At 42.2% G+C, this 22,844-nt stretch overlaps 3 protein-coding genes across 7 annotated transcripts; 1 reads left to right on the top strand and 2 right to left on the bottom strand.

Moving 5' to 3' along the window:
- Positions 1-187: 187 nt before the first annotated feature.
- On the top strand, positions 188-5,998 carry poglut3 (protein O-glucosyltransferase 3). The gene is made up of 6 exons (XM_044035259.1): positions 188-731; positions 2,082-2,279; positions 3,553-3,836; positions 3,941-4,145; positions 5,013-5,209; positions 5,301-5,998. Exons 1-6 carry the CDS (start codon positions 491-493, stop codon positions 5,721-5,723), a joined length of 1,548 nt encoding a protein of 515 aa, XP_043891194.1. The 5' UTR covers positions 188-490; the 3' UTR covers positions 5,724-5,998.
- Positions 5,999-6,913: 915 nt separating this feature from the next.
- On the bottom strand, positions 6,914-10,846 carry rep15 (RAB15 effector protein). 5 transcript variants are annotated; one of them, XM_044035349.1, is made up of 4 exons: positions 10,474-10,846; positions 9,248-9,539; positions 8,653-8,991; positions 6,914-8,011 (listed from the first exon to the last, which is right to left on the bottom strand). In XM_044035349.1, the coding sequence occupies exons 3-4, from the start codon at positions 8,938-8,940 to the stop codon at positions 7,466-7,468; spliced, it is 834 nt and encodes a 277-aa protein (XP_043891284.1). In that variant the 5' UTR covers positions 8,941-8,991; positions 9,248-9,539; positions 10,474-10,846; the 3' UTR covers positions 6,914-7,465. The 5 variants fall into 5 exon arrangements, with proteins under 5 accessions (XP_043891284.1, XP_043891287.1, XP_043891288.1 ...); XM_044035352.1 differs by having other exon boundaries at positions 9,248-9,316; XM_044035353.1 differs by having other exon boundaries at positions 9,248-9,313.
- A 1,457-nt stretch (positions 10,847-12,303) lies between these two features.
- Positions 12,304-17,672, bottom strand: LOC122776526 (liprin-beta-2-like). The gene is made up of 6 exons (XM_044037123.1): positions 17,535-17,672; positions 17,366-17,454; positions 16,605-16,727; positions 15,380-15,505; positions 14,462-14,650; positions 12,304-13,939 (listed from the first exon to the last, which is right to left on the bottom strand). Exons 1-6 carry the CDS (start codon positions 17,635-17,637, stop codon positions 13,712-13,714), a joined length of 858 nt encoding a protein of 285 aa, XP_043893058.1. The 5' UTR covers positions 17,638-17,672; the 3' UTR covers positions 12,304-13,711.
- Positions 17,673-22,844: the final 5,172 nt, after the last annotated feature.

The raw sequence follows: 22,844 nt of genomic DNA, 5'->3' as shown, positions 1-22,844 counted from the left end.
AGTATGTGAATTCATATGTATATATACATATATACACATATATGTATATGTATATATATATATATATACTACCGGAAATACCAAAATAAAATTGATATAGAATCAAGTAAGAAATTAAAATCAACTTATTGGAGTAAATTGTCACAAAACATTGGAATATTGAATGTTTTGTTTATTAGTCGATATTTTGATTTAATATACATGACAACAACAAATATGTGTTAATGTGGAACAATGTTACCTTAAAAAATCCACAACACTTTTTTAATAACATTGTTCGAAGCTAAATGTGGCAAAATATTGTGTGTGCGAGTGTGTTTTGCTGCGTTCACGGCCCGCAATCGATATTTCCGACCTCCAGTGAAAGCGTCGCCAAACAAGTGGGCGTGTCCTCCCTTCACACCAACATGTCGTCGTAGGACTTTCCCATGCAAACTTTACGGTAAAGATTGAACGTTAACGACGGTTATTTTTTGCGGAGGAATGAAACATGATGTTCCGGAGCAGCGCGGACTCACTCAGCCCCGGGGAGAGCCGCGTGCTCCGCGCGCTCGTGCTTTTACTCGTGTGTACGAGCTTAATAAACTTGGCGTTTTGTGGACGTGAAAGAATCTCCCCGGAGAGATGTCTCGTCTGGGGTCCAGGTCTGAACCCGGACACGGTGGTACCGGTCCGCTTCTTCACCATCCAGGCGGTCGGCTCCCAGGGAGGAAACCTCACCTCGTCGCCGGGTAATTCAAACACTCGTGTTTGTGTAACATTTGAGGTGGATAACTGTGCTACCCATTAGTGTGTTTGTATAAGTTTATTATAGCTCCAAAACCCAAACAGGTTCGGTTTTCGTAGCGTATTTTAGGTAAGGGTCTTGCTTTGTTGAAGCCACCATTTTGTTTCTACGGTAGCCTGGACTGTCAAAGCAGTTAGCCCATGTTTTTGTGTCTTATAGCTACAACAAAACAAAGAAAAACACCACTCCATTACAGGCATTAAAAGTCTTTCTAAACACTTTAAATCAAACATGGGCTCCAATCAAGTGGAAGTGTTATTTGTTGTTATTTTCACTTGAATTTTCACTGGTAATATCTCAGACACTAAGTATGGTAATGTGATGAAATCAATCAGGTGTATTGGAGCAGGCAAACATCTCAAACGTGCAGGACAGGGGTCCCCAAGGACCAGCAGGATTGGAGAATGCTGTCCTGAAAAAATGCTCTCAAATAATGTTGCTTTCACTTCATTTGTGTTTTTCTTGTGTATTCTTATATATACTATTTTCAGGGGGAAGGAACCATATATGGTACCTTCATGAACGTTGATTTTTTTACATCAACTTAGCAAATTTTGAAGAAAAAAAACCCTCCAACAATCCAAACCTCCACATTTATTATATATTCATCTCCAAGTATTTCAATGTGCCCTGTAAAAGGTTAAGTACAACATATAACATGTAATTATGGGCTGCAACTAATGCTTATTTTCATAATCAATTTATATTGCGATTTAATTACTTTCTCATTCAACTGAGTCATTGTTTGGTCCCTAAAATGTCAGAAAAGTTTGAATACTGTTTTCCCAAAAACCTCGAAATGATGAAGTTCTCAAATGTCTTGTTTTTGTCCACAAAATGTAAGAAACCAAAAAATCACAGCACTTGTTTTAATTCATCAAAAATAGCGGACAATTAACTAAGTAATTGATCAATTGAGTAAATGTTTCAGCCCAAAAAATTAAAAAAAGGAAGTCAAACTTTAGTTTGACTACTATAGTTCCTCAATGCTCTTGATAAAATTAAACTATATGTTGCAATTTGCAGTCTCATTGTTAGATGTTTAGAAACATCACCTGTTTCTAAATGTGTTGGGATGGAGGAGGACTACAGACCTGGCAACCCAGTTGATGTAACATAGACTTTATCAGATTTTGCGATTTTGCGAATTTAAAAATTTAAAATCTCGATTAATTGTTCAGCCCTAACGTGAACGTCACAATCAGAAAAAAGTTAAATTATGAACAAGTAGTGCCTGTTATTTGTTTTGCTGTGAACATTGTCACTGAAACACTTGATTTAATGTGGTGTTCAGGCCAAGAAAGTTTCAAAGTGAAGATCAGCTCCCTGGACAAGAAGGAGCACATCCGCATCCACGTCCCTCCGCCTCTGGACAGAGGAGACGGCTCCTTCCTGGTGAGGTACCGCCTCTACGGCACGGCGCTCAAGGGTCTGAAGGTCGAGGTCCTCCACCAGGATGCTGCTGTGGCCGGGTCCCCTTACATCTTGCCAGGTTTGTGTCATGGCACACTTCAAAGATCACAGCTCATGTCAGCTCAGGTTTATTTTCAGTACGACTACACGTCCTTAAATGAGCTCTGGACAGCAGCCATTTTGACATGTTTTGGCAGGAGGTCAAAACCCTGTATTTGATTATTTAAAACCTGTCATTTTCCTACAACAAAATGGCTGCTGTGCAAAGTGACTGTTGGGACATGGTTGTAATGCAAAACAACACACACACACACACACACACACACACACACTGTCGACTGAATGACCAAATATATGCAAAGAAAAAAAATCTGGCTACTTTCAGGGTTTCCACAGGTCCTTTAAGTCCTTAAAAAGTTTCTGAATTTTAATTTTTTTTCCAAGACCCTTGAAAATCGCCCTTAATAGACATGGGTCATTGAAAGTGCTTGGAATTCCAGCACGACCTGGCTCGGATCGACTCTTCTCAGTTTGGGATCGTTTTAGCTGTGTCGGCACAGGAATTGCACCTGGAAACCTGGAAAGTCATTAAAAAGTCCTTGATTTTGGTGTCAACCAAGTTATGGGAACCCTGTATTTACCCAATAAAATACCCAGTGCAAGTATCTTTATACAACAATATTTTCCACTGTATTGCTGCGGCACAGTATTTTTGATCCCCCATGAACACAGGAAGTGTTGGTCTACCACTACCTTGTTTCATAATTCTGCTTGTGTCACAGAACGTCAAACACCACCACAGTCAGAAAAACAACATATTTGAACTTCTTGACTGAGGCAGCAGTGGATCATTAACTCCTCTGAGCTGTGATTGCTGTAATTGCTCATTTAATCTGTGGCCCTTGGTGTTACAAACTCACCCAAACTGAAGATAAAGTGGCAAACCTATCCCTAAAATGCAAAGTTTTTTGTGAACATGCAGGCTTCAAAATAAATCACTGTGACTGTGTGTTGACAAACTACGCAGCATTTTCAAGTGGTAATGTGTCAAATTAAGATGGAAACCAAAATATTCTGCTGTTTTGGAGCCCCCTGGTGGCCAGTGACACTGTTTCCATGGAAACTGAGAAGTTCACTGAGAGCTCTGCCGCCCATGGCGTATCTGAACATCCAGTCTTAAGTGATTTTATTAGCTAATTTGTAGTTATAAGAGGCTAAAATCTGTTTTTCAACCCTGTTTGCACACAGGGGGCGCTCACGGTTAGGTAGCACTGACTCATACATACAACCACTCCTCAAAAATCCCTGAACAATCCCTTAAATATTGCCTCTCTCTTTAAAATGTGACTCAGGTCCAGTCTACCATGAGTACTGCGACTGTCCGGAACCCGACGCCTCCCTGTGGCAGAGTGTCATGCAGTGTCCCGCTGAGGAGCCTCAGATCCTGGCCGACTTCAAAGCCTTTCCCAGCGTGGACCTGCAGCGTCTCAGACAGGAAGTGCCCCTCAGATTCTCAAACAGAGGAGGACTCGTCCACTACGCCATCATCGGCAACCGGCTGTATCGACGCACCCTGGGGAAGTACACCGACTTCAAGATGTTCTCCGATGAAATGTTGCACTCGCTAATGAGAAAGGTAAGTTTGTGTGTGTGTGTGTGTGTGCGTGCGCACACGTTTATTTGAATTTCTGCACATGAAATGACACGAGGGCGAATCTCTGTTTCCTTCCTGTCTTGAAGGTGAAGGTGCCCGATGTGGAGTTCTTCATCAACGTCGGGGACTGGCCGTTAGAGACGAGCAGGACGGACCCTTTTCCAGTCTTGTCGTGGTGTGGCTCCACAGACACTCGGGACATCGTCCTCCCCACCTACGAGGTCACACACTCCACCCTGGAGACCATGAGAGGCGTCACCAATGACCTGCTGTCTGTCCAGGGAAACACAGGTACCCCACCCACACACACACACAGTCTTTCTGTCACTGGATTTTAGGTTTGTCTAAACCCAGAATGTTGACAGTTCTGGTAAATAAATAAATAAATTAATTAATTAACTGCAGAAAAGACACATTTTAGCCATTGAAGTTGCACCAAAGCCCATTGAGAAAAACACAGCTCACAGGAGTGGTCTGCCATCATCAGTGAATGCAGGTGTGTTCTTTTGTGACTTCGGGGTTTGAAATCCTCCGTTCAGATTTACCTCAGTGACCCAAACCTACCACACGAGGCAGCAGTAGACCAGCAGCTCCTGTGTACTCATGAGCTTAAAAACACTGATTCTCTCTGTGGACGTTGGTTTATTAAACCTCAGTTTCCAGTGGGAGATTTTGAGGTTGTCTGAGTACGAGATAAAGCGGAGAGTTGAGCAGGTGTATGTTTCATTTTGTTCCGCGGTAAAAATCAAAGATGCTTTCGTGTCTCAGTCTGGTTCAGATAACACTGAGAATGTGTCAAAGAAAACTGAACTATCCCTTTAATGAAGAACTTAAAGCTCTGTATATGTATGTGAAGCCAAAGCTTTTTCTTTAAACTATTTCTACAGCTTTTTAACTGGGTTCAGTACAGTACAAACCCAACCACACCTGTATTTACAGTCTTCATGTGGGTTTTAACTTTATTAGGATCAAACTAAGCAACCACCCTAACCTGAGGCGTCTCGTGTCCTCATGGTTGAAACCTCGTTCATGTAAAGTTAAAAAAATCAACAACCCCAAAACAAGTTTAGCACCTTTTTTAGGTCTACCTCCCCTTCCTCTGAGGTCTCTGTCCCCGTCGCCACATTCACCGGTAATAGTCCGATCACCTTCCTTCAGGGCCTCCGTGGGCGAACAAAACAGCGCGGGCGTTTTTCCGTGGCCGGGACAGTCGTGAGGAGCGTCTCCAGCTCGTCTCTATGTCCAAGAAACACCCTGAGCTGCTGGACGCAGGCATCACGGGCTGGTTCTTTTTCAGAGACAGGGAGAAAGACGTCGGCAAAGCGCCGCTCATTGGATTCTTCGACTTCTTTAAGGTGAGGAGACATCTCCGTGGAGACCGTCTTTCAACGTCCGTGGCTAAAAACAAAGCGTCTCGTGATAAACACTTTTTGTTTCTCATTTTAGTACAAATACCAGGTGAACGTGGACGGAACCGTGGCGGCGTACCGCTTTCCGTACCTGATGCTCGGGAACAGTCTGGTCCTGAAGCAGGACTCGCAGTACTACGAATATTTCTACAGCCAATTAAGGGCGGGGACTCACTACGTCCCCGTGAAGAGGAACCTGTCGGATCTTTTGGAGAAAGTCCTGTGGGCCAAGGAGAACGACGCCGAGGCACGGGAGATGGCTCGCGTGGGTCAGGCGGCGGCCAGAGAGCTGCTGCAGCCCAGCAGACTGTACTGCTACTACTACAGTGTACTGCACATGTACTCGGAGAGACAGAGCGGTCAGCCGCTACAGCACGCAGACATGGAGCTGGTGCCGCAGCCGGACGACCACGCCGCCGCCTGCACGTGTGGACGTCAAAGTCTCAAAGATGAACTATGAACTGTCGTGAGTCCGGTTTATTACCAGTCATTTTCCCTCTCTGAATCATGTCCACGGTACAAGAAAATGTGCACAGTTACAGTGAAACATTCCGATTTAGAATTTTTGCTTTTATTTTGGAAAGCAAAGGAATACGTAGGACAGCGTTTAAAGAAGAAATGAGAAAAAATATATAGTTTTGTACCTGTAAAGCTTTGGTTTGTCATGTGTAGAGATCATAACTGTTTTATATTTGTACTCTAAACCATCCTTAAATAAACCTCTCTTTAAATCGTTATAATAACTATATTTACATTACACTGAGCTGTTTTATGACATGGCTGCCAGCGAGGACATCAGGAAAAAAACTATTTTAGCCTCTGGATAAAAAGCTCAACTAATACAATCTGGACCAGAAGCAGTGTATGGCATCTTAAGAACATGTTTATTGCTTCACCTCACTGCTAAGGATCTTTCTGTGAGAGGAATAGTAAGTTTCTCTCTCTCTCTCTCTCTCATGCCAAAGTCCATAGAGAAAATCTGCATTTTTGACTCGCAGGGACGAGGCAGCTGCTGGTCCGCTGCTGCCTCGTGTGGCAAGATTGTGTCTTTTAGGAATATCTGACTGAAGTATTTTAAACACTGAAATCAAAAAGAAGACATTTGATCTTAGTGATGGAGGCCACAGTGGATCAACAACATCCATGTGCTGTGATGTAAAATCGCTGATTTTCTCTATGGACTTTGGTGTGGGATGAAAACTATCAGAGAAGAAGCTGAAATGATTAAATGGGGGATGGGCATTTCTAGAAAAGAAATTCACAGCATGTTGAGCTAACATGAGGAGTAAAAGTGTTTTTTTAAATACAATCAGCAAAAAAACCAACTCATCGATGATGAAAGTCCTCACGAGCAGCCGTGTATTGAGAGTGTGTCTTTCTGCTGCAGAGCTCCGTCAGCGCCGACATGTCCGTCAGTACGTCATACAATCCCACAAAAACCCTGAACATCCACTTTGTTGCAAACATTTGTTTAACTTAATGACTCTTGACAAATGTTGACTTTTACTTCTAAAAACGGTAAACAAACATTTCAGAGACAATAAGTAATACCTTTTATTGCCTGTTACTAATATATATATTTTAACTACATTTTTGTGTGAAATGAAATGACAAGTTTGTCCCCTTCTTAAACTTTTTTTTTTTCCTTGGTTTTGCACATAAAACTACCTGCACTATGAAGTCAGTCCTTACTGATACCACAGCCTTCATTTGAAGACGATCCCCAGAGAAACACCCTCTTATTATGCTTTAAAAAATGCTTAAAACTATCAGTGGAATGATTAAGGCCTTCTCCAAGTTTAAAACACCGTATGCAAAATGTTTAAGCTTCAGATTTCTATGCTTAACATCAGTGAAACAGGTTATGAAGAAGAACGCGGTTCTGTGTTTTCTACACGGCAACAAAATGGGTAAAAATATATAACTAACTATATAAATTAGTGGTGTGGAAACTGATAGTTCACGTAAGTCCCTGATGTTAGTGTTTATACGTGACTAACTTGTTTTTACTGTTTGTTAGGTTTAGCACTATGCTAATAATTCCAACGGGTATATTCGGCTAGCAGCTCATCACTAGGTAATGAGCAAACACGTGTCATACGATTAACAGACAGACTTTGTTTACATTAATAGATAGAATTGTGAGCGTCGGAATACAAGGCTTTGGTCTCGTTTCATGGTTTTGCCCGAGTCCCTTTTGATTCAGCTGAATTTAATCATGAGGGTGAGAGGATCCTCCTCCTTCTTGGTGACGATAGACTGCATCATTCCTGGAGGTGTGTGGAGATACCGTGAACCTTTGAAGAAATTCTCAATAAATGGTCTGTCAATCTTGGCGCACTTCCCGATTGCTGCCTCAAAATTGTTGCTGAGGACACCGTAGATGTTTCCCTTATCATTTTTCTTGCCGAAGAACAGGAAGAGGGCGTAGCAGTCCTTGCCGACGGAGGTGCAGAAGTCCACTAACTTCTCGTGCATGTTCTTGTTGCTGGACTCCTTCTGGGCCATCTGGAGGGACTCGCTTAAGACCTCTGGGGGGACACCATTTTCCTCTGAATCCTCTTTATCCGGCAGGTGTAGGACCTGCACAGCGATCTGGATCCGAGGGTTCTTGGTGGGCTTCTCCAGCAAGGCCCAGACCCAGTCAGCCCCGAGTAGGATGCGCTGCTGGGGAGTCATGGCTGTGCAGTTGAAGGTGTCCGTCATGTTGAGGCAAACACTCTGGGATATGTAGGTCATCAGGAAGACCTGGGGCAAGAGAACAGACATCAGACAAGAGGTTGACGCAGCCATGCTGTTAAAAAAAATAGTTCAGGTCGTTTAGATTAGTCATTCCCAAATACTCGCTTGGACATTTCTGAATATTTTCTTACCCTACCGGTTCCTCATCCAAACAAGTTGGCACAGCACTCACTGGTGCCCTGAGTCATCTACCAACACTGATCAGCCATCTGAGAAGGCGGTCTTTAATCTAGCCTGAGGACAGATTGTGTTCCTGCAGCTCAGGCACATGTGACAAACGTGTCCTCAAACCACTTCTGAATGTGGTTTCTGTGATCTCATGTTTAGGACACTATCACCTCAGCGAGTCAAGCTTATAACTAATGCCAGACTGCATCTTAATCTCATTTGAGATTGAGTATGGAAACGGTGCAGTCATCTCCCGCTTCCTAAAGTTGTGACCAACAGACATGGATCAAAATGCCTCCATAGGAAACTGAATAGACCTACAAGCAGCCAGGACTAATGATCCGGAACTCCGTGGAGCAGCTGGTCTTTGGTGGCCGCCATGTTGGACGTATACAAAAGCTACTAGACGTTGCATCAAGCCTTCCTCATACAACACCCCACCACCACCACCATCACTTTTATCATCAGGGTATCACTACCTGAGTGAGCACCTCAGGGCTCGGGCGGAACTTGTCCTCCGGGTCTTTGAAGAGCATGTACTCCTGGACTCTGGACGAGGCAGCAGAGATGCAGTCATTGAACAGAGGTATGAAATCATTGGGCTTGGCAACGGGGAATCTCCTCAGCGTGGCGAAGATGCTCAGCGGTCGTGGCGGGACGGGTGAGTTTTCGTCGGAGGCTGTTCTCTTGTAGGCGTTCTTGAACGTGGGAAAGGCGTTTGAGTTCTGAAAGGGGTTCGGCACGGGTTTGCCGACGTTCTGGCCCATGGTGGACTGACGGTGGAGAGCAGGAGATCAGAGGGTTGTTTCCCTGATACACTACAAACAGAATTTGTACAATGAGACTTTATCAGAAGTGAACATATGGTTGGTAAAACAAGAGATTACTGTTGGCTGCGTAGAAAACAGTGTTGTCCCACCATATGGTACCAATGTTTCTTTTATTTACCGGCAAATAAATGATTATTTGTCAGTGCTGCACATCAAAACTTCAATCCACCGATGCATACATACAGAAATATGGTGCAGTTTTAGTGCAATGACGATAATAACATTTGTGGGCTAAGCTACTCACCAGGATGGGTCTGGAAGTTTCTGCAGTCCCAAGTCCTCTACCTGCCCGCTGCTCCTGACCCCTGCCCTGCTGAGATACACACACTGTAGCTCAGTCTTCGGTGTCCTGGTGTGTGCAGAACCTTCAGCCCAATGAAGAAGGATCTGTTTTCTCTCCCAGGTGTCAAACGGAGGAGGGGGACTGTGTTAGTGCGGGGTGTGGTGTTTGGAACCTGTGAAATTTTATTTAAGTCAACAGAAGACTCATCTTACCTGTTAACCGTCAGCAAGCAGTTCGAGGACCAGGGTTGGCCCTGAAGGGTTTAGTGGGTAAACAAAGTGCTTAACTCGTGGCTTTGTCCCATTTCAGAGAGAAACGAAAATGTGGGAATGTAGGTTAGTAAAGGAGGATTTAGGTTTTTGGTGTGGTGTAGAGGATTGGAAGTGGGAGTGGCCAACGGAAATGAAAAAAATGCTTTTATTAGGTGATTTAAAAAAAAAAGTTCACGTACGTTAATCATGTCAAGACGGTCCAAAAAGTAAATGAGGACTTTGCCATAACGCCAACAGGAAGGCCGCCATCTTGGATTGAATAGTCATTTTTTGGCTTTTTTTATTTATTTTTTATATAATGTTCACTCTGGCTGTTTCCATACTTGTTGAACAGCTACCACACGAGGCAGCAGTGGACCTGCAGCCTCGTTTTCCCATCAATGAGGTCGTGTAGTGGTGAAGTAAAGCAACACTCATGTGTTTCTCTTGTCCCTGTCAGCAACCGTGTTCTCAATTAGAGCCAGAATATCTGTTTTATGCTGGTTCTTGATGCAAGAGGCCAGAAGGGGGCACCGAGAGCCCACTTCAAGACTCCTTAACTATTACTGTCGTGAAAGATATTTCACAGACAGCAGTTTTAATCTCACCGAGTTCAGAGGTTAGAGATTGTAGATGTAGAAATTTGCCTGGAACAACAGATGAAGGAGAACCACGGCTGCCTGACAACAGCACGTCATTTAAGCCACGGGAAGCCGGTTTCACACCAGCAGTCACAGCATCACTTTCTAATTTCCATCGCAGATCTTTTGCTAATGCCCTCATGATGTTTTTCCCCTCAGAGTTTTTTCATCTGAGCAACTAAAGCTTCTGTGACGACTGACGACGAGTGTTTAGCTTTGTGGGCGACTCTGTGGCAGGAGTCATTAACCAGCAGCGTGTGTGTGTGTGTGTGTGTGTGTGTGTGATGGTGCTTACTGTGAGGTTGTTGATGCTTTCAGAAACAGCTTCTATTTGCAACACGGTGCCCTCTGTGAGTGCCATCTGCAACACACACACACACACACACACACATCTTGCAAACACATTACAAATTACGATTAGAGACACACTTACAGTGATAGTTGAGGTTTTTCCGAGTGTGTTTGTGTGAGAAGCTCGTTCTTGTTAAAAGCATGGCTAGCACCAAGTCTACACCAGATTAAAGTCTATAATATCTTAATAATGTAGTTTATTAATATATTTAGTAGTAATATATCATATATATAGTCTTTTCTGAGTGGAAATTGCAGTTTGTGCAACTTCAACTCTGCTGCACCAAAGTCCACAGAGAGAATCAGCGATTTAAGCTTGTATGGACACAGGAGCTGCTGGTCTACTGCTGACCTGTGTGGTCACTTTGTGTCATTTTGGTAAATCCAAACAAAGGATTTCAAAAAATGAGATTTGAATTTAGTGATGGAGGCAGCAGTGGATCAACTTGGAAAAGCTCGTCCAACAGTGAGATAAAGAAAGTTTGCTTAATATATTGTAGATTTTATTAGTTTAGTCAGTGTTTATGAGCCAAAAGAGAGAGAATTTCCTTATTATTATTATTATAGCTGGTTCTGAAGCTTAATCCACGCGTCTGTAGAGGCAGCCATGGCCATCGACTATAGTACTTTGATATTTTCTAAATGAATATATTTTTATGTCTGACTTATTTATTGCTTTTTTCCCTTGTGTTTTGGCTGACCCTAATACTCCTTTGTACATTTTATCCCTCATTTTTCTCGGAGAAATACTTTCATCTACTCTGTATTCTTATAAAAATAAATACACAAAACCAAAGAAACTCTTACATAGTCCACATCCTTTCAACCTGACTTTCAAAATAAGAGCCACTGACTTCGGCTTTTTAATACTTTTGCTTAAAACCTTTTGCCATACCGCTCAACAATAATGTAATTGTAAAATAAAATACATGTTTTTATGTAATCTTTCGTATTTGCAAACTCTTTAATTTATTTTATGCGATATACTCACGTGACAGCTCTAGTGAGAGTGAGCACTTTGCACCATCTAGTGGACTGAATTGACAGTTGATTTTTTTTCTTTTTTATGTTAATACACAAAAGGTTTAATGTTAATGTGTAAAACATCAGTAAAACAAGAATCAGTGATTTATTTAATAAACCAGGAAGTTAAGTCATTGAGATTGAAATCTCAATCTAAATAAAACACTTTTACTTTGAAAAGGGCGAGCAATATCGTCCTGAATTATATTTTAAATTTAAGTTTAGTTCATTCTATTATTATTATTGTTGTTATTATTATTATTATTACTTTTTTCACTGGTGCCCCACCCCTGTCCTGACCAGCCTAGAAGTTCACTGGCTCCCCCAGGTCATCTTGTGTTTGAGGCCCCTGTGTTTGGCCCAAAGAAGAAGCGGTAATTCTTAAAATTGAAATGATGCTCAACAAATACTAACAGTACGTGTCTCGCATGCGTTTTGTCTTCGTAAACAAGACAACGTCCACATTGTTGTCACTTTGTTGGCACTTTTGCCTGATGAAGACTACACCGACAAATCGGGTCGTGGGGGCGAGGCGAGAACAGCTGATGTGAATCTGTAACTCTGAAAAACCTGAACTGTCCCTTTAACAGTGGAACAATGAGACGCTTTAGTGCAAAGAGATGAATAAACATGAACGTGTGAGGGTTGTACCTGCAGCTTAGCGGTTACCGTGGTGATGGTCATTAGCCATGTGATGATGATGTAGCAGTGGTTAGTGGTTGATTTTACTTGCCAGTATAAAAACACAGAGTTAACACACGTATATTTCTGTTTATTAAATGATTTTGTCATTATTTACACGAGCACACGTTTCGTTGAGCGGAGCAGGATTTTCTTTTGCTATAAAAATACTATTACAGACAAATGTGAAAATATCAGTACAAAATAATAATAATCACCACCTCAGGTTTTAAACAACACACATGCTGCCCCATGATTAAATCTGCAGTAACATATAAATATATTCAATTATCCTCTCCGTTATGCAAATATTGCACAGGTTAATATTTCAGCCATGTGACACACCTGTGTTAACGCAGAGGTCTCAAACTCAGATCAATTTTGTATCATAAATAATTTTATATTGTCAGCTATTTATTTTTAAAAACTTTTATTTTGAAATTATGTCAAATATCATCATAAATATTGGTTATTTTCCACTTTTTTCTCCACTCCACCGGTCCCTTACTGACCAACCTAGACACTCAGTGGTCCCTAGGTCATTGGAGTGAGCCCCCCACCCGGGTTTAAAGAGAGAGCTCAGTTTTTTTATAAGTGTGGTTGTATGAGGTAATCGTTTGCTTTGTGTGCTGAAGGAAAGTCAGGAATGATTTTAGCCACTAACAAGAGCCAAGTCAGGTTAAGAGTACGCAATCTTAATATAACATTTGCTGCTTTTTTACAGTCTTTTCCTGACAAGATATTAAAGTTTGTTAACATAGAGAAAGTCAGTGTTTTTTACACCAAGGCACTCAGTCGTTCTCAGGTCACTGCTGCCCCGAACACAGAGTTTAAATGCATTATTTTACGACTTCAGCCTTTGAAATCCCTAGTTCAGATTTACCTTAGCGACAAAAATGTACCGAGCGAGGCAGCAGTTGTTCCTGCAAGCTTAAATCGCTGATTTTCTCTATGGACGTTGGTGTGAGTGACCAAGCCGATTACAAACTGCTAGATATTAAAAACACCTCTGGCACAGGGAGCGTGCAGAGTCTCGTCAGCTGTATTTAAGAATCCTCACACAACCACATTTACAAAACAAAAAAACAAACAAACTGTCACTTTAATACTGTACAACAATGGTCTGCATGTGTGGGTTACAGCGTCCAGAGAGAGGCGTCCTCTCCTGATGAGTTCGATCATGGCACAGGTTTGAGGCTGAGGTCGGGGGTTAGTGAGACATCTGAGTGGGAATGAAGTCATCAGAAAACTTAAAGAAAATGTGCTGGGTTTAGGGTTTAGGGGGTCAGTGACTGAGACTGTGAAGCCGTCACAGGATAAGGCACAGGGCTCGGAGTGAGGGGGTGGGGTTTAGAGGGGGAGGGGCGTGGCATGGGCTGAGGTATTACGGGCCGCAAGCGTAAAGGAAGCAGAGTAGTAGCCGTTTGACTGAAAGTGTGACAACACTGTCGTCCATGTTGGCGTCACAGGTGTCGTCGTCATGGAGACGGGTCTGCCCTGCCATCGCCGAGGCCCACCTGCTCCCCGCACGGGTCGGGCTCTCTGTCCAGGATCGGGCTGAGGCCCCCGAGGGCGGCGTAAGGACGCATCTCGGCCCCGTTCACCGCAGCCTGCCCCGCCTCGATGGGACAGACGTAATCCGTGGACTCGTCCTGACGTCTTCTCCTGAGGTGAGTCGCCAAGTTGGAGAATCCCAACTTCTTTGGCTGCAGGGGAATGAGAACATGAGGAAAGGCAGGTTTTAAGTCTCACCTCATCAAATGTACGCCCGCCTTAATCTGCAATGTCATTCAACCTCCATCTCGTTCTTAGACGACCTTTCCCTAAAGGAAACTTAAGTTTGTGTAAACCACTCACTCCCCCTACACCAAAGTCCATAGAGTGTTCACATGTGTTAGTTTGTGACTTCTGTGTTTGAAATTCTCTCCACGGCACAAACTTGCCACACGAGGCAGCAGTGGACCAGCAGCTACTGTGTTTATATGAAGCTAAAAGCGCTGAATTTGTCGATGGGCTTTGATGTGGGAAAGTCTGTTTAACAGTGAGATAAAGCAGCAAACACAATACAGAACACAGCAGACCCGGGTTTAGACTGGGTTTCACAAGACTGAAGGGCTCTGAGATTAAGCTGAACCACCGAGGTAATACTGTGGATTAACATGTGTGTTTACCCTCTGTAATCTCTTCTATCCGCCGCTCGTCCACGCCCGTGTTTTTGTTTTTCTTACCTTGACTTTAGCCGTGATGCTGAGCGGGGCGTAGCCCGCCGCCTCGGTGTACTCCCTCTTCTCCTGCTGGGCCTGTGCTCCCACCAGACTGTCGAAGTTGGTGGTCAGGTGGCGTCTCAGCAGGGTCTTCTGAGGAGGGATGTTCAGCAGCATGGCCAGCGAGTCCGAGTTAAAGCGAGGCTCCAGGATCTACCAGAGCAGGAATGAGAGGATTTGAAGTGCGGTTGTAGCAGGTTGTTATACAAAGCAAAGAAAGCAGGAAAATATTCACATTTAAGAAGCTAAAAAAAAATCAACTGTTTTAATGATAAAATGAGTCATTTAATAATCTAATGAACAGAATTACAACAGAAAGAAAGAAGTACAACAGCACCACTCACAAATCTACGTTATCGTCATGGACACAAACTTACATTTCAGTTGTCTAATGTCAGGATAAAGCAGCAAATGTCTTCTGCCCACTCTGTCAGTGCCTCACACAATTATCACGTTAACCTTTAAGAGATCCTTTTAGTATCCTGACAAATTTGTCCCTAAGGGCAGAAAACGTCACCCTCCCAAAAACGGCTGTAAAAATATTATATATTTTGTTTTATTTATCTTTTATTAATCTTTTAAAACTACTTCAGCCTGAATAAATATATAATATTTTTTTACAGCAGTTTTTGTGAAGGGCACATTTTCTGCCACTGGGAACAAATGTGTGAGTTAAAAAACATAAAAATGCAAGTTTTCTCAAAGGACTTTGGTGCAGTGGAATAAGTGGCAACACAAACATCAGTTTCCAGTTAAAATATCACAGACTTAATCTGAAGAGTTTATCGTGTGAGCTAAAGAAAATGTGCCCTCTTGACCCCAGTCACAGTTCTTGTGTGCAGTATACTGTGTTATGATCACATCACAGTTTCATGTACTCACGATCAGGCCTCCGTGCACGCCGCTGCCCCTCAGGTTTGGTGCGTATTCTGCTAGGTCCACAGACCTCAGCCACTCCATGACCCGGTGGTTGGACCACTGGACCACTTCACTGGGAGAGAACTGGCTCTGAGACGGAAAAATAAAACCCCAGGACACGTTTAACAGATCCTTACGTTTAGAACACACACAGAAGTGGATCAGCGACAGGATAAACTAGAATTAGAGTCCCGAGGTTATTTGTGGATTTGCGTTTGACAACCATGTCTGTCCTGACTTTTATACTTTCTGTGGGAAACTTTTCCACTCTACAGTTCCAGCACAACTTGGTCACGGCACGATTCTTGACTCTACTCGCTTTGGTATCATTTTTTCCATTAGGAGTCATCATAGCACGGTTGCTGACTCCTCTGCTAAATATTGTCATTTTAGGACATTTGATTTGCTAAATGTTGGAGATTAACATTAATGTTTTAAAATTAAAAAAATTTAAAGTCTTTTTATCTGATCTACAGTCCAGCTTTGTTCACTCTCTGACCAATCAGTGACCGGCAGTCTTGCTTGGAACCTCACCAGAGGTACCAGGTCGAGGAAATCAAGGAGAAGACGAGAAGAAGATGAGAAAAAGACTAGAGGAAGACGAGGAGACATGAGTAGATGTGTCACAAATGACATAACACCTTCTGACCACAGGTGGCGCTGTAGCAGAGGTTTAATGAAAATTGAATCTTCTTAAAACCACAACCTGTTTAGGGAAAACATGTCATTTAGAGACGAGTACACAGAATTCCAAACATTCAGCTTTTCATCCACACAGAGCCCTTTTTGGAAAATTGGTCCCAATAATAAAACAATCAGAATCTTTTGGGTGTATTTATGTGTTACAGCGCCACGTACAGGTCTGGCATCTAAACTACAGTGTTTGGATTCATGAAGAGGGTATTTCCTGTGTATGAACACATTAGCTCCAACATTTTGACTAATGTTAAAATGTATTTGTGCACAATTTGATTTACTGAAAGATGAAATTGGGTGGATTTGTTTTTTCTGTATGCCACATCATGCTCTGACCAAAACCACCTGCACTCACACGCTCTTTGATATTCCTCTAAGTACCACAAGAGGGAGCTTGCGTACCACTGGTGGCACATGTACCACACTTTGAGAACTACGTTTTCCAGCTAATTTAAAATCCAGAAAAAAACTGATTTAGCCACTTAATTTTTACCTCAGTGCCGGGCCGGCGTTTGAGGCAGTACGGGTTGAACTTGTTGACGTGGAGGACGTGAATGGCACATTTGATGCTGAGGTGGTGGAGCTGACTCGTCACTTTGAGGAATAATAAGTCGTTCTGGAACAAGAGGAAGAACAAGGGACAGAAGCAGAGTCAGGCATACGTCCAAGGGTTTGTCGTGTTTTGGTAATTCGGGGTACATAAACATATCGGCAGTGTGTAACATATTATAATCTTAACTGCGAGTGGGGAAACTAAAGTAACTGAAGGCCTGCTCCGTAAAGTCAACATCAGCTGAAGTGAACTCCATCTTTAGAATATTATCTGCTACTTTATTTCACCTTTATTTACACAGCATTTTCTGCCTGGACACTGAGGTTTGTGTTGATTCTTCTCCACACCAAATCCCATAGACCATATCATCAATTTCACATCTCGGCGCACAGGAGTTGTTGATCCACCGCTGCCTCGTCACAGAGTTCCAATGTGTTATTTTGTGACGTCATTTTCTTCCAAGTGACATCAGTGACAAAAACCGGCCACACGGGGCAGCAGAAGACACTAAATCACCTTTTCTCCATGGACTTTGGTGCAGGAGAGTGAGCATTTACAAACTGGGGCAAACTTCACTTTCCAGTCAAAAAAAACACTTTTTCTAATTTCAAGAAAATGTGGGGAACATATTCCTGAGAGGTGAGATGTTTGAGTGGCTGATGTATGATGACCCTCGTGGTTGAGTGTTTTGTGAAACTCACCACAGTGAGGTACTGCAGCATCTTTCCGTCAACTCTTCCTTCGTTGAACTGGTCTTTGTACTGAGGCAGACCAATGTCGTCGAGCCAACCTGGTGCATAAACACAGATATTTAAAGGTTTCACATCAGCGCGGTTTATGTTTGACTGTTAAAGATATTTTTGGACTCACGAGTGACCCAGATGTAATCGAGCTCTGCCGACTTCTCGGGCTGTTTGCTGCTGAACGTCTTGGTGGCTAACTGCAGCTTCTTCCTGTGGAGCGGGTTCTTCATCAACAGCTCCTGTGGAAACAGGAAAACACTTCATTTCTTTCTTTTTTTTTTTTTTTTCATAGTATAGTATGTCTTCCAAAATGTGACAAAAATGTCATAGTATAGTATGTTGTCCAAAATCAGTCAAAAAGTCATAGTATAGTATGTCGTTCGAAATCATCAAAAATTATCATATAATAGTATGTCATCCAAAATTTGACAAAATAGTCATAGTATAGTATGTCGTCCAAAATCAGTCAAAATAGTCATAGTATAGTATGTTGTCCAAAATCAGTCAAAAATGTCATAGTATAGTATGTCGTCCAAAATCAGTCAAAAAGTCATAGTATATTATGTCGTCCAAAATGTGACAAAAAAGACATAGCATAATATGTCGTCCAAAATTTGACAAAAAAGTCATAGTATAGTATGTCGTCCAAAATTTGACAAAAAAGTCATAGTTTAGTATTTTGTCAAAAAACAGCCAAAAAAGTCATAGTTTAGTATGTTGTCCAAAATCAGTCAAAAATATCATAGTATAGTATGTCGTCCAAAATGTGACAAAAAAGTCATAGCATAGTATGTTGTCAAAAATGGGACTTAAAAGTCATAGTATAGTATGTCGTCCAAAATTACTCAAAAAAGTCATAGTATAGTATGTCGGCCCAAAATCAGTCAAAAGTCATAGTATAGTATGTCGCCCAAAATCTCTTCAAAAATGCTCAAGTAGTATAGTATGTCAGCCCAAAATCTCTTCAAAATGTCATAGTACAGTATGTCGGCCCAAAAATGGGCTCAAAAATATATAATATTATACTATGTCGCCCAAAAAATCAGCTTTCTCAAAAAGTCATAGTATAGTATGTTGTCAAAAATCATAGTGTAGTATGTCATCAAAATCGTAAAAATAGTCATAGTATAGTGTCAGTCTAAAATCACTCAAAAAAGTCATAGTATAGTATGTCATCCAAAATCACTCAAAAAAGTCATAGTATAGCATGTCGTCCAAAATCAGTCAAAAATGTCATAGTATAGTATGTCGTCCAAAAATACCCAAAAATGTAATATTATACTATGTCGTCCAAAATCACTCAAAAAAGTCATAGTATAGTATGTCTTCCAAAATCACTCAAAAATGTCATAGTATAGTATGTCGTCCAAAACTACCCAAAAATGTAATATTATACTATGTCGTCCAAAATCACTCAAAAAAGTCATAGTATAGTATGTCGTCCAAAATCACTCAAAAAAGTCATAGTATAGTATGTCCTCCAAAATGACCCAGAAGCATCTCACTTCGTTGTTAACAACAGGATTTGAACCAGTGCCCCTTAAGAACAAGTAATGCAATGGCAGCATCACAAACCACTCAGCCACTGCAAACAGTAGGGTTTGTAGTCCAAAATCAGTCAAAAATGTCATAGTACAGTATGTCATCCAAAATCTCTCAAAAATGTCATAGTATAGTATGTCGTCCAAAAATACCCAAAAATATAATATTATACTATGTCGTCCAAAATCAGTCAAAAAAGTCATAGTATGTCGTCCAAAATCAGTCAAAATTGTCATAGTATAGTATGTTGTCCAAAATCAGTCAAAAAAGTCATAGTATAGTATGTTGTCAAAAATCAGTCAAAAATGTCATAGTATAGTATGTCGTCCAAAATCAGTCAAAATGTCATAGTATAGTATGTCAAAAATCAGTCAAAAATGTCATAGTATAGTATGTCGTCCAAAATCAGTCAAAATAGTCATAGTATAGTATGTCGTCCAAAATCATTAAAAATAGTCATAGTATAGTATGTCGTCCAAAAACAGTCACCTTCCCTCCACCAAAAATGCATTGCTCTGTGTCACCACACAGTCGCAAACATAAATGTAAAACAGTGAAATACAAAAATGTCTTTGCTTCCTTCAGTGCTTTGCAGCCTGAGGCACTGACTGTTATCTACATTCTTCTCTCACAGTCTGGACGTTTGTAGTCAAATTTACACCATCGCTCTGTTTTACATTTCAACTGTCCCTCTCCTCCTACTCAGCCACTCTGTCTCTCCCTCTCTTCCTTCTCATTTCTCTGACTTATCTCTCCATTCGGCAGTAATGAGCGCGCTGTAGCTGCGGGCCTGTCCGTGCTCTCTGTTAATCCTTCCTTTCAGCTGGAGGGCCATTTTAGAGCACAAGCACCCAGAGTCTGTTCCAGAATTTAATTAAAAATTCTTGGTGTCGCTGTGTTACCTCGCACCCGCTCTCACTCTTTTCAGACATGCACACGCATGTGTATGCTCTTTACCGCCTGGAATTAACACACGTTACATTTACCATCCGAGCTGGCAGCGGCCGTGCCTCACACATACCTGTCTGCGCGGTCTGTCGCACACATTTCACACACATATTTATTTGCATAGCACGCGCTTGCCAAAGCAACAGCAGCCAGTGAAGCAGATCAATACGTAATCCGTCAGTCATTCCCTCGTTTGTGCAAATATTTATTTTACTGTTCTCCGGCTGACGTTTGAGAGACGCTCTCGTGTGACTCCGTTCAGTCAAGATGAAGCATTGCAAAATGGCCATGTTATTCCTCTACTTAGCGATTCAAGGAGGGCACGTTACAATTCATTTGACTTTGAGAAATTTGCTGCGGGCGTCTCTGCAACCTCATATGGCTGATAAAGTCTGAACTCCATAAATCAAATCGGCGTGCTCCACCACACCTCAACCCAAAGGTGCATGCCTGGGACAACCACACAAGGACTACTCTCAAGACAGAGAATTGCTCTTAAAAAAAGTGGCATTTTGGTTGCTGAATTTTGGCGATTTGTCCTGTGGCAGCAAACTTGGCCCCGATTCATCCGTCTTTCTTCATGAAATAATGACCAAAGTTTTTAAGCTGTGAGGGTTGTTTTTTTTTTAAATTGCTCTTGCAGTCATATAGATGGTGGAATGCATGTACAGTCAAAGCCGACATGCTCAGTGCACATCAGCCATCAAAGTGAACAGTTAGAGAGGTGTAAAACATGCCCCAGTCAGGTCAGTTATGCCGATCGACCAGTCATGACAGCGGCAAATCATTTCTCACCAATCAGAGGTGGAGCGAGGCTGGAATACACAGCTCTGTTTCCCCCTCGCTGTGAGTGAGTGTGTGTTATCTTCCCTGGACTAACAGAAGCTCTCATTCATACTCAAGTCTTTATAACCGGCCAAAGAAAGACTAATTTGGGTGGAGGTTTTTTTGACAGAGGGGGCAGTATGGGGGAGCTGTATTGTTTGCCTAATCCGCAGTGACTGGGAAGTTGTACGCTGTGCAAATAGCGCATATTTGAGCAGCTCTGCTCCAAAGCAAAGCTCCTTCCCCCAAACGTTGAGATAAGCATTGGTCCTGGTTTTATTCTTAACGGTAACAGCCCTTTTTTTTTGGCTCGCACTCTCATGCAATTTTGTTTTCCATCCATCTGCACAACACATTTAATCATATTGGATGTAATGGCACTGGGAATGAAGTTCTTATACCTTATAACGGCTATTTTGCTCATCAGTGCCTCCATCTTTAGAGTGACAGGACAAGTACTTTTGTAGTAACTTCAGTGACAGAAGAGATACAGAAGAATGATGGAGGATGCAGAAAAGTATGCCTTATGAGATTCTGTCACTTTGTACCTTTTTCCTTTTATAATCTGCCCTACTATTCAAGATTCCTGGGTAATTCCTCGGGCACGCCAAACCAACAGTTGACCGCCCATAGCCTTTTCGTTGAGACAGAGGATGCGACGCCGTTGGCCCCTGTCAGTGTCTACTGGAGCCCTGCTGACAACTTAATGTGTGATTCACCATTATTTTGATGTCAAAAATCACTGTGATTGACTGTTAAACTGCAGCCAAACAGAAGATGAGATGAGACACAGAAATTACGAAGCATGCAAGCAAGTACTGGCAAATCGGCACACGCGAGGAGCTCATATATAAGACCCTGGTTCCATCCTTCCTTATGTATTTTAGATATTTAGAGTCAGATACAATTATAGTGTGACGTGTGGACCAAGTGACAAGATAAAAAACAAACAAACTGCTATTTAAATGCACCACTGTAAAACAAGTTTTCCTCTTTGCCTTTTTCAACGACTAACACAGATCACTGTCACCTGCAGGTGAGGAAATGAACTCGGGTGCAGAGCGTAGGCCAGCGTGTCGTGGCTTAGAGACGTTCTTCTTTGACTCACGTCTCAAAGTGTCCCCAAAATGTCATAGATGACATAAATAGACATATATGTCAGAAAGTTAGACGTGTGGGGCTATAATTTGTAACTAAAAGCAAAAATATGACATGACATGTTGAGATTAAGTCAGCATGTGAGGCAATAAGCAGCCAGTTGGTTGAATAAGGTCATATAATAAGGTCCATCAGTCTCAGTGTGAGACACCAATGTGTTGCAGTAATGATGCTATTTTTCCTTCATCACTTTATGATGATGAGACACTTTTATACTCTGACACTAAAAGTAACTTGGCTCTGCACTCCTGAGTGTGTGACAGTTAGTTGGCATGACTCGGCCTCGGTGGATGTTTCACCCTGTTTGACGTGGAACAGCTCGGGTCCTAACATGGCCCATGAGTGGTTTGACGATGCGTCGGTGTAAATCCAAATCCTCTGACACAAGGCCGTCTGCGCGAGGCCGAGTCTGCTATCATGCCCACCATTTGACTTTCAGATCAGTCAATCCATAGCATTACCACACCATTGGTTTTCAAAGACAACAGATTCTGGCTCAGTGCACCCAAGTCAAACAGAGTGCACCAAGAGGTTTTGATAAGGAATATGGAACCAACAGCTAAACCCACTGTTTCCTCTATAGAGCTTTGAAGCTCAATAAATTCAGACAGCTGCAGCAGTTAGTGCCATTGTGTTACGCTTGAATCCCTGCGATAGATCCCGGTATCACAACTTTAAAGGCCCTGTGTAGTCCAGACCTTTCCTAATCTCTGGGTCATCTGCATAGAACTGCATAAAAACTGGCTCTGACAATGGCAGCGCAGATCGACACCAACAAGGCTAACTTGTCCAACAAAGTGTTGCTTTATTTCAGACACCCTTTAAAACACACACGCTATAATCTGCGGGGGGAGTGTTTGGATTTGAGGACGGAATCTCTCTCAAAAGCAGTGCTCCCCTTTCTTCCCCCTTTGCTGTATTGAGGAATTCCCTTATCTCGCCCCACCAGTGGCGTAGCACAGAA

Source organism: Solea senegalensis, linkage group LG10 (genome assembly GCF_019176455.1).
Source record: "Solea senegalensis isolate Sse05_10M linkage group LG10, IFAPA_SoseM_1, whole genome shotgun sequence".
NCBI lineage: Eukaryota > Metazoa > Chordata > Actinopteri > Pleuronectiformes > Soleidae > Solea > Solea senegalensis.
Note: the sequence above shows the minus strand (reverse complement) of the source record. Positions and strands in the feature narration are given on the sequence as shown.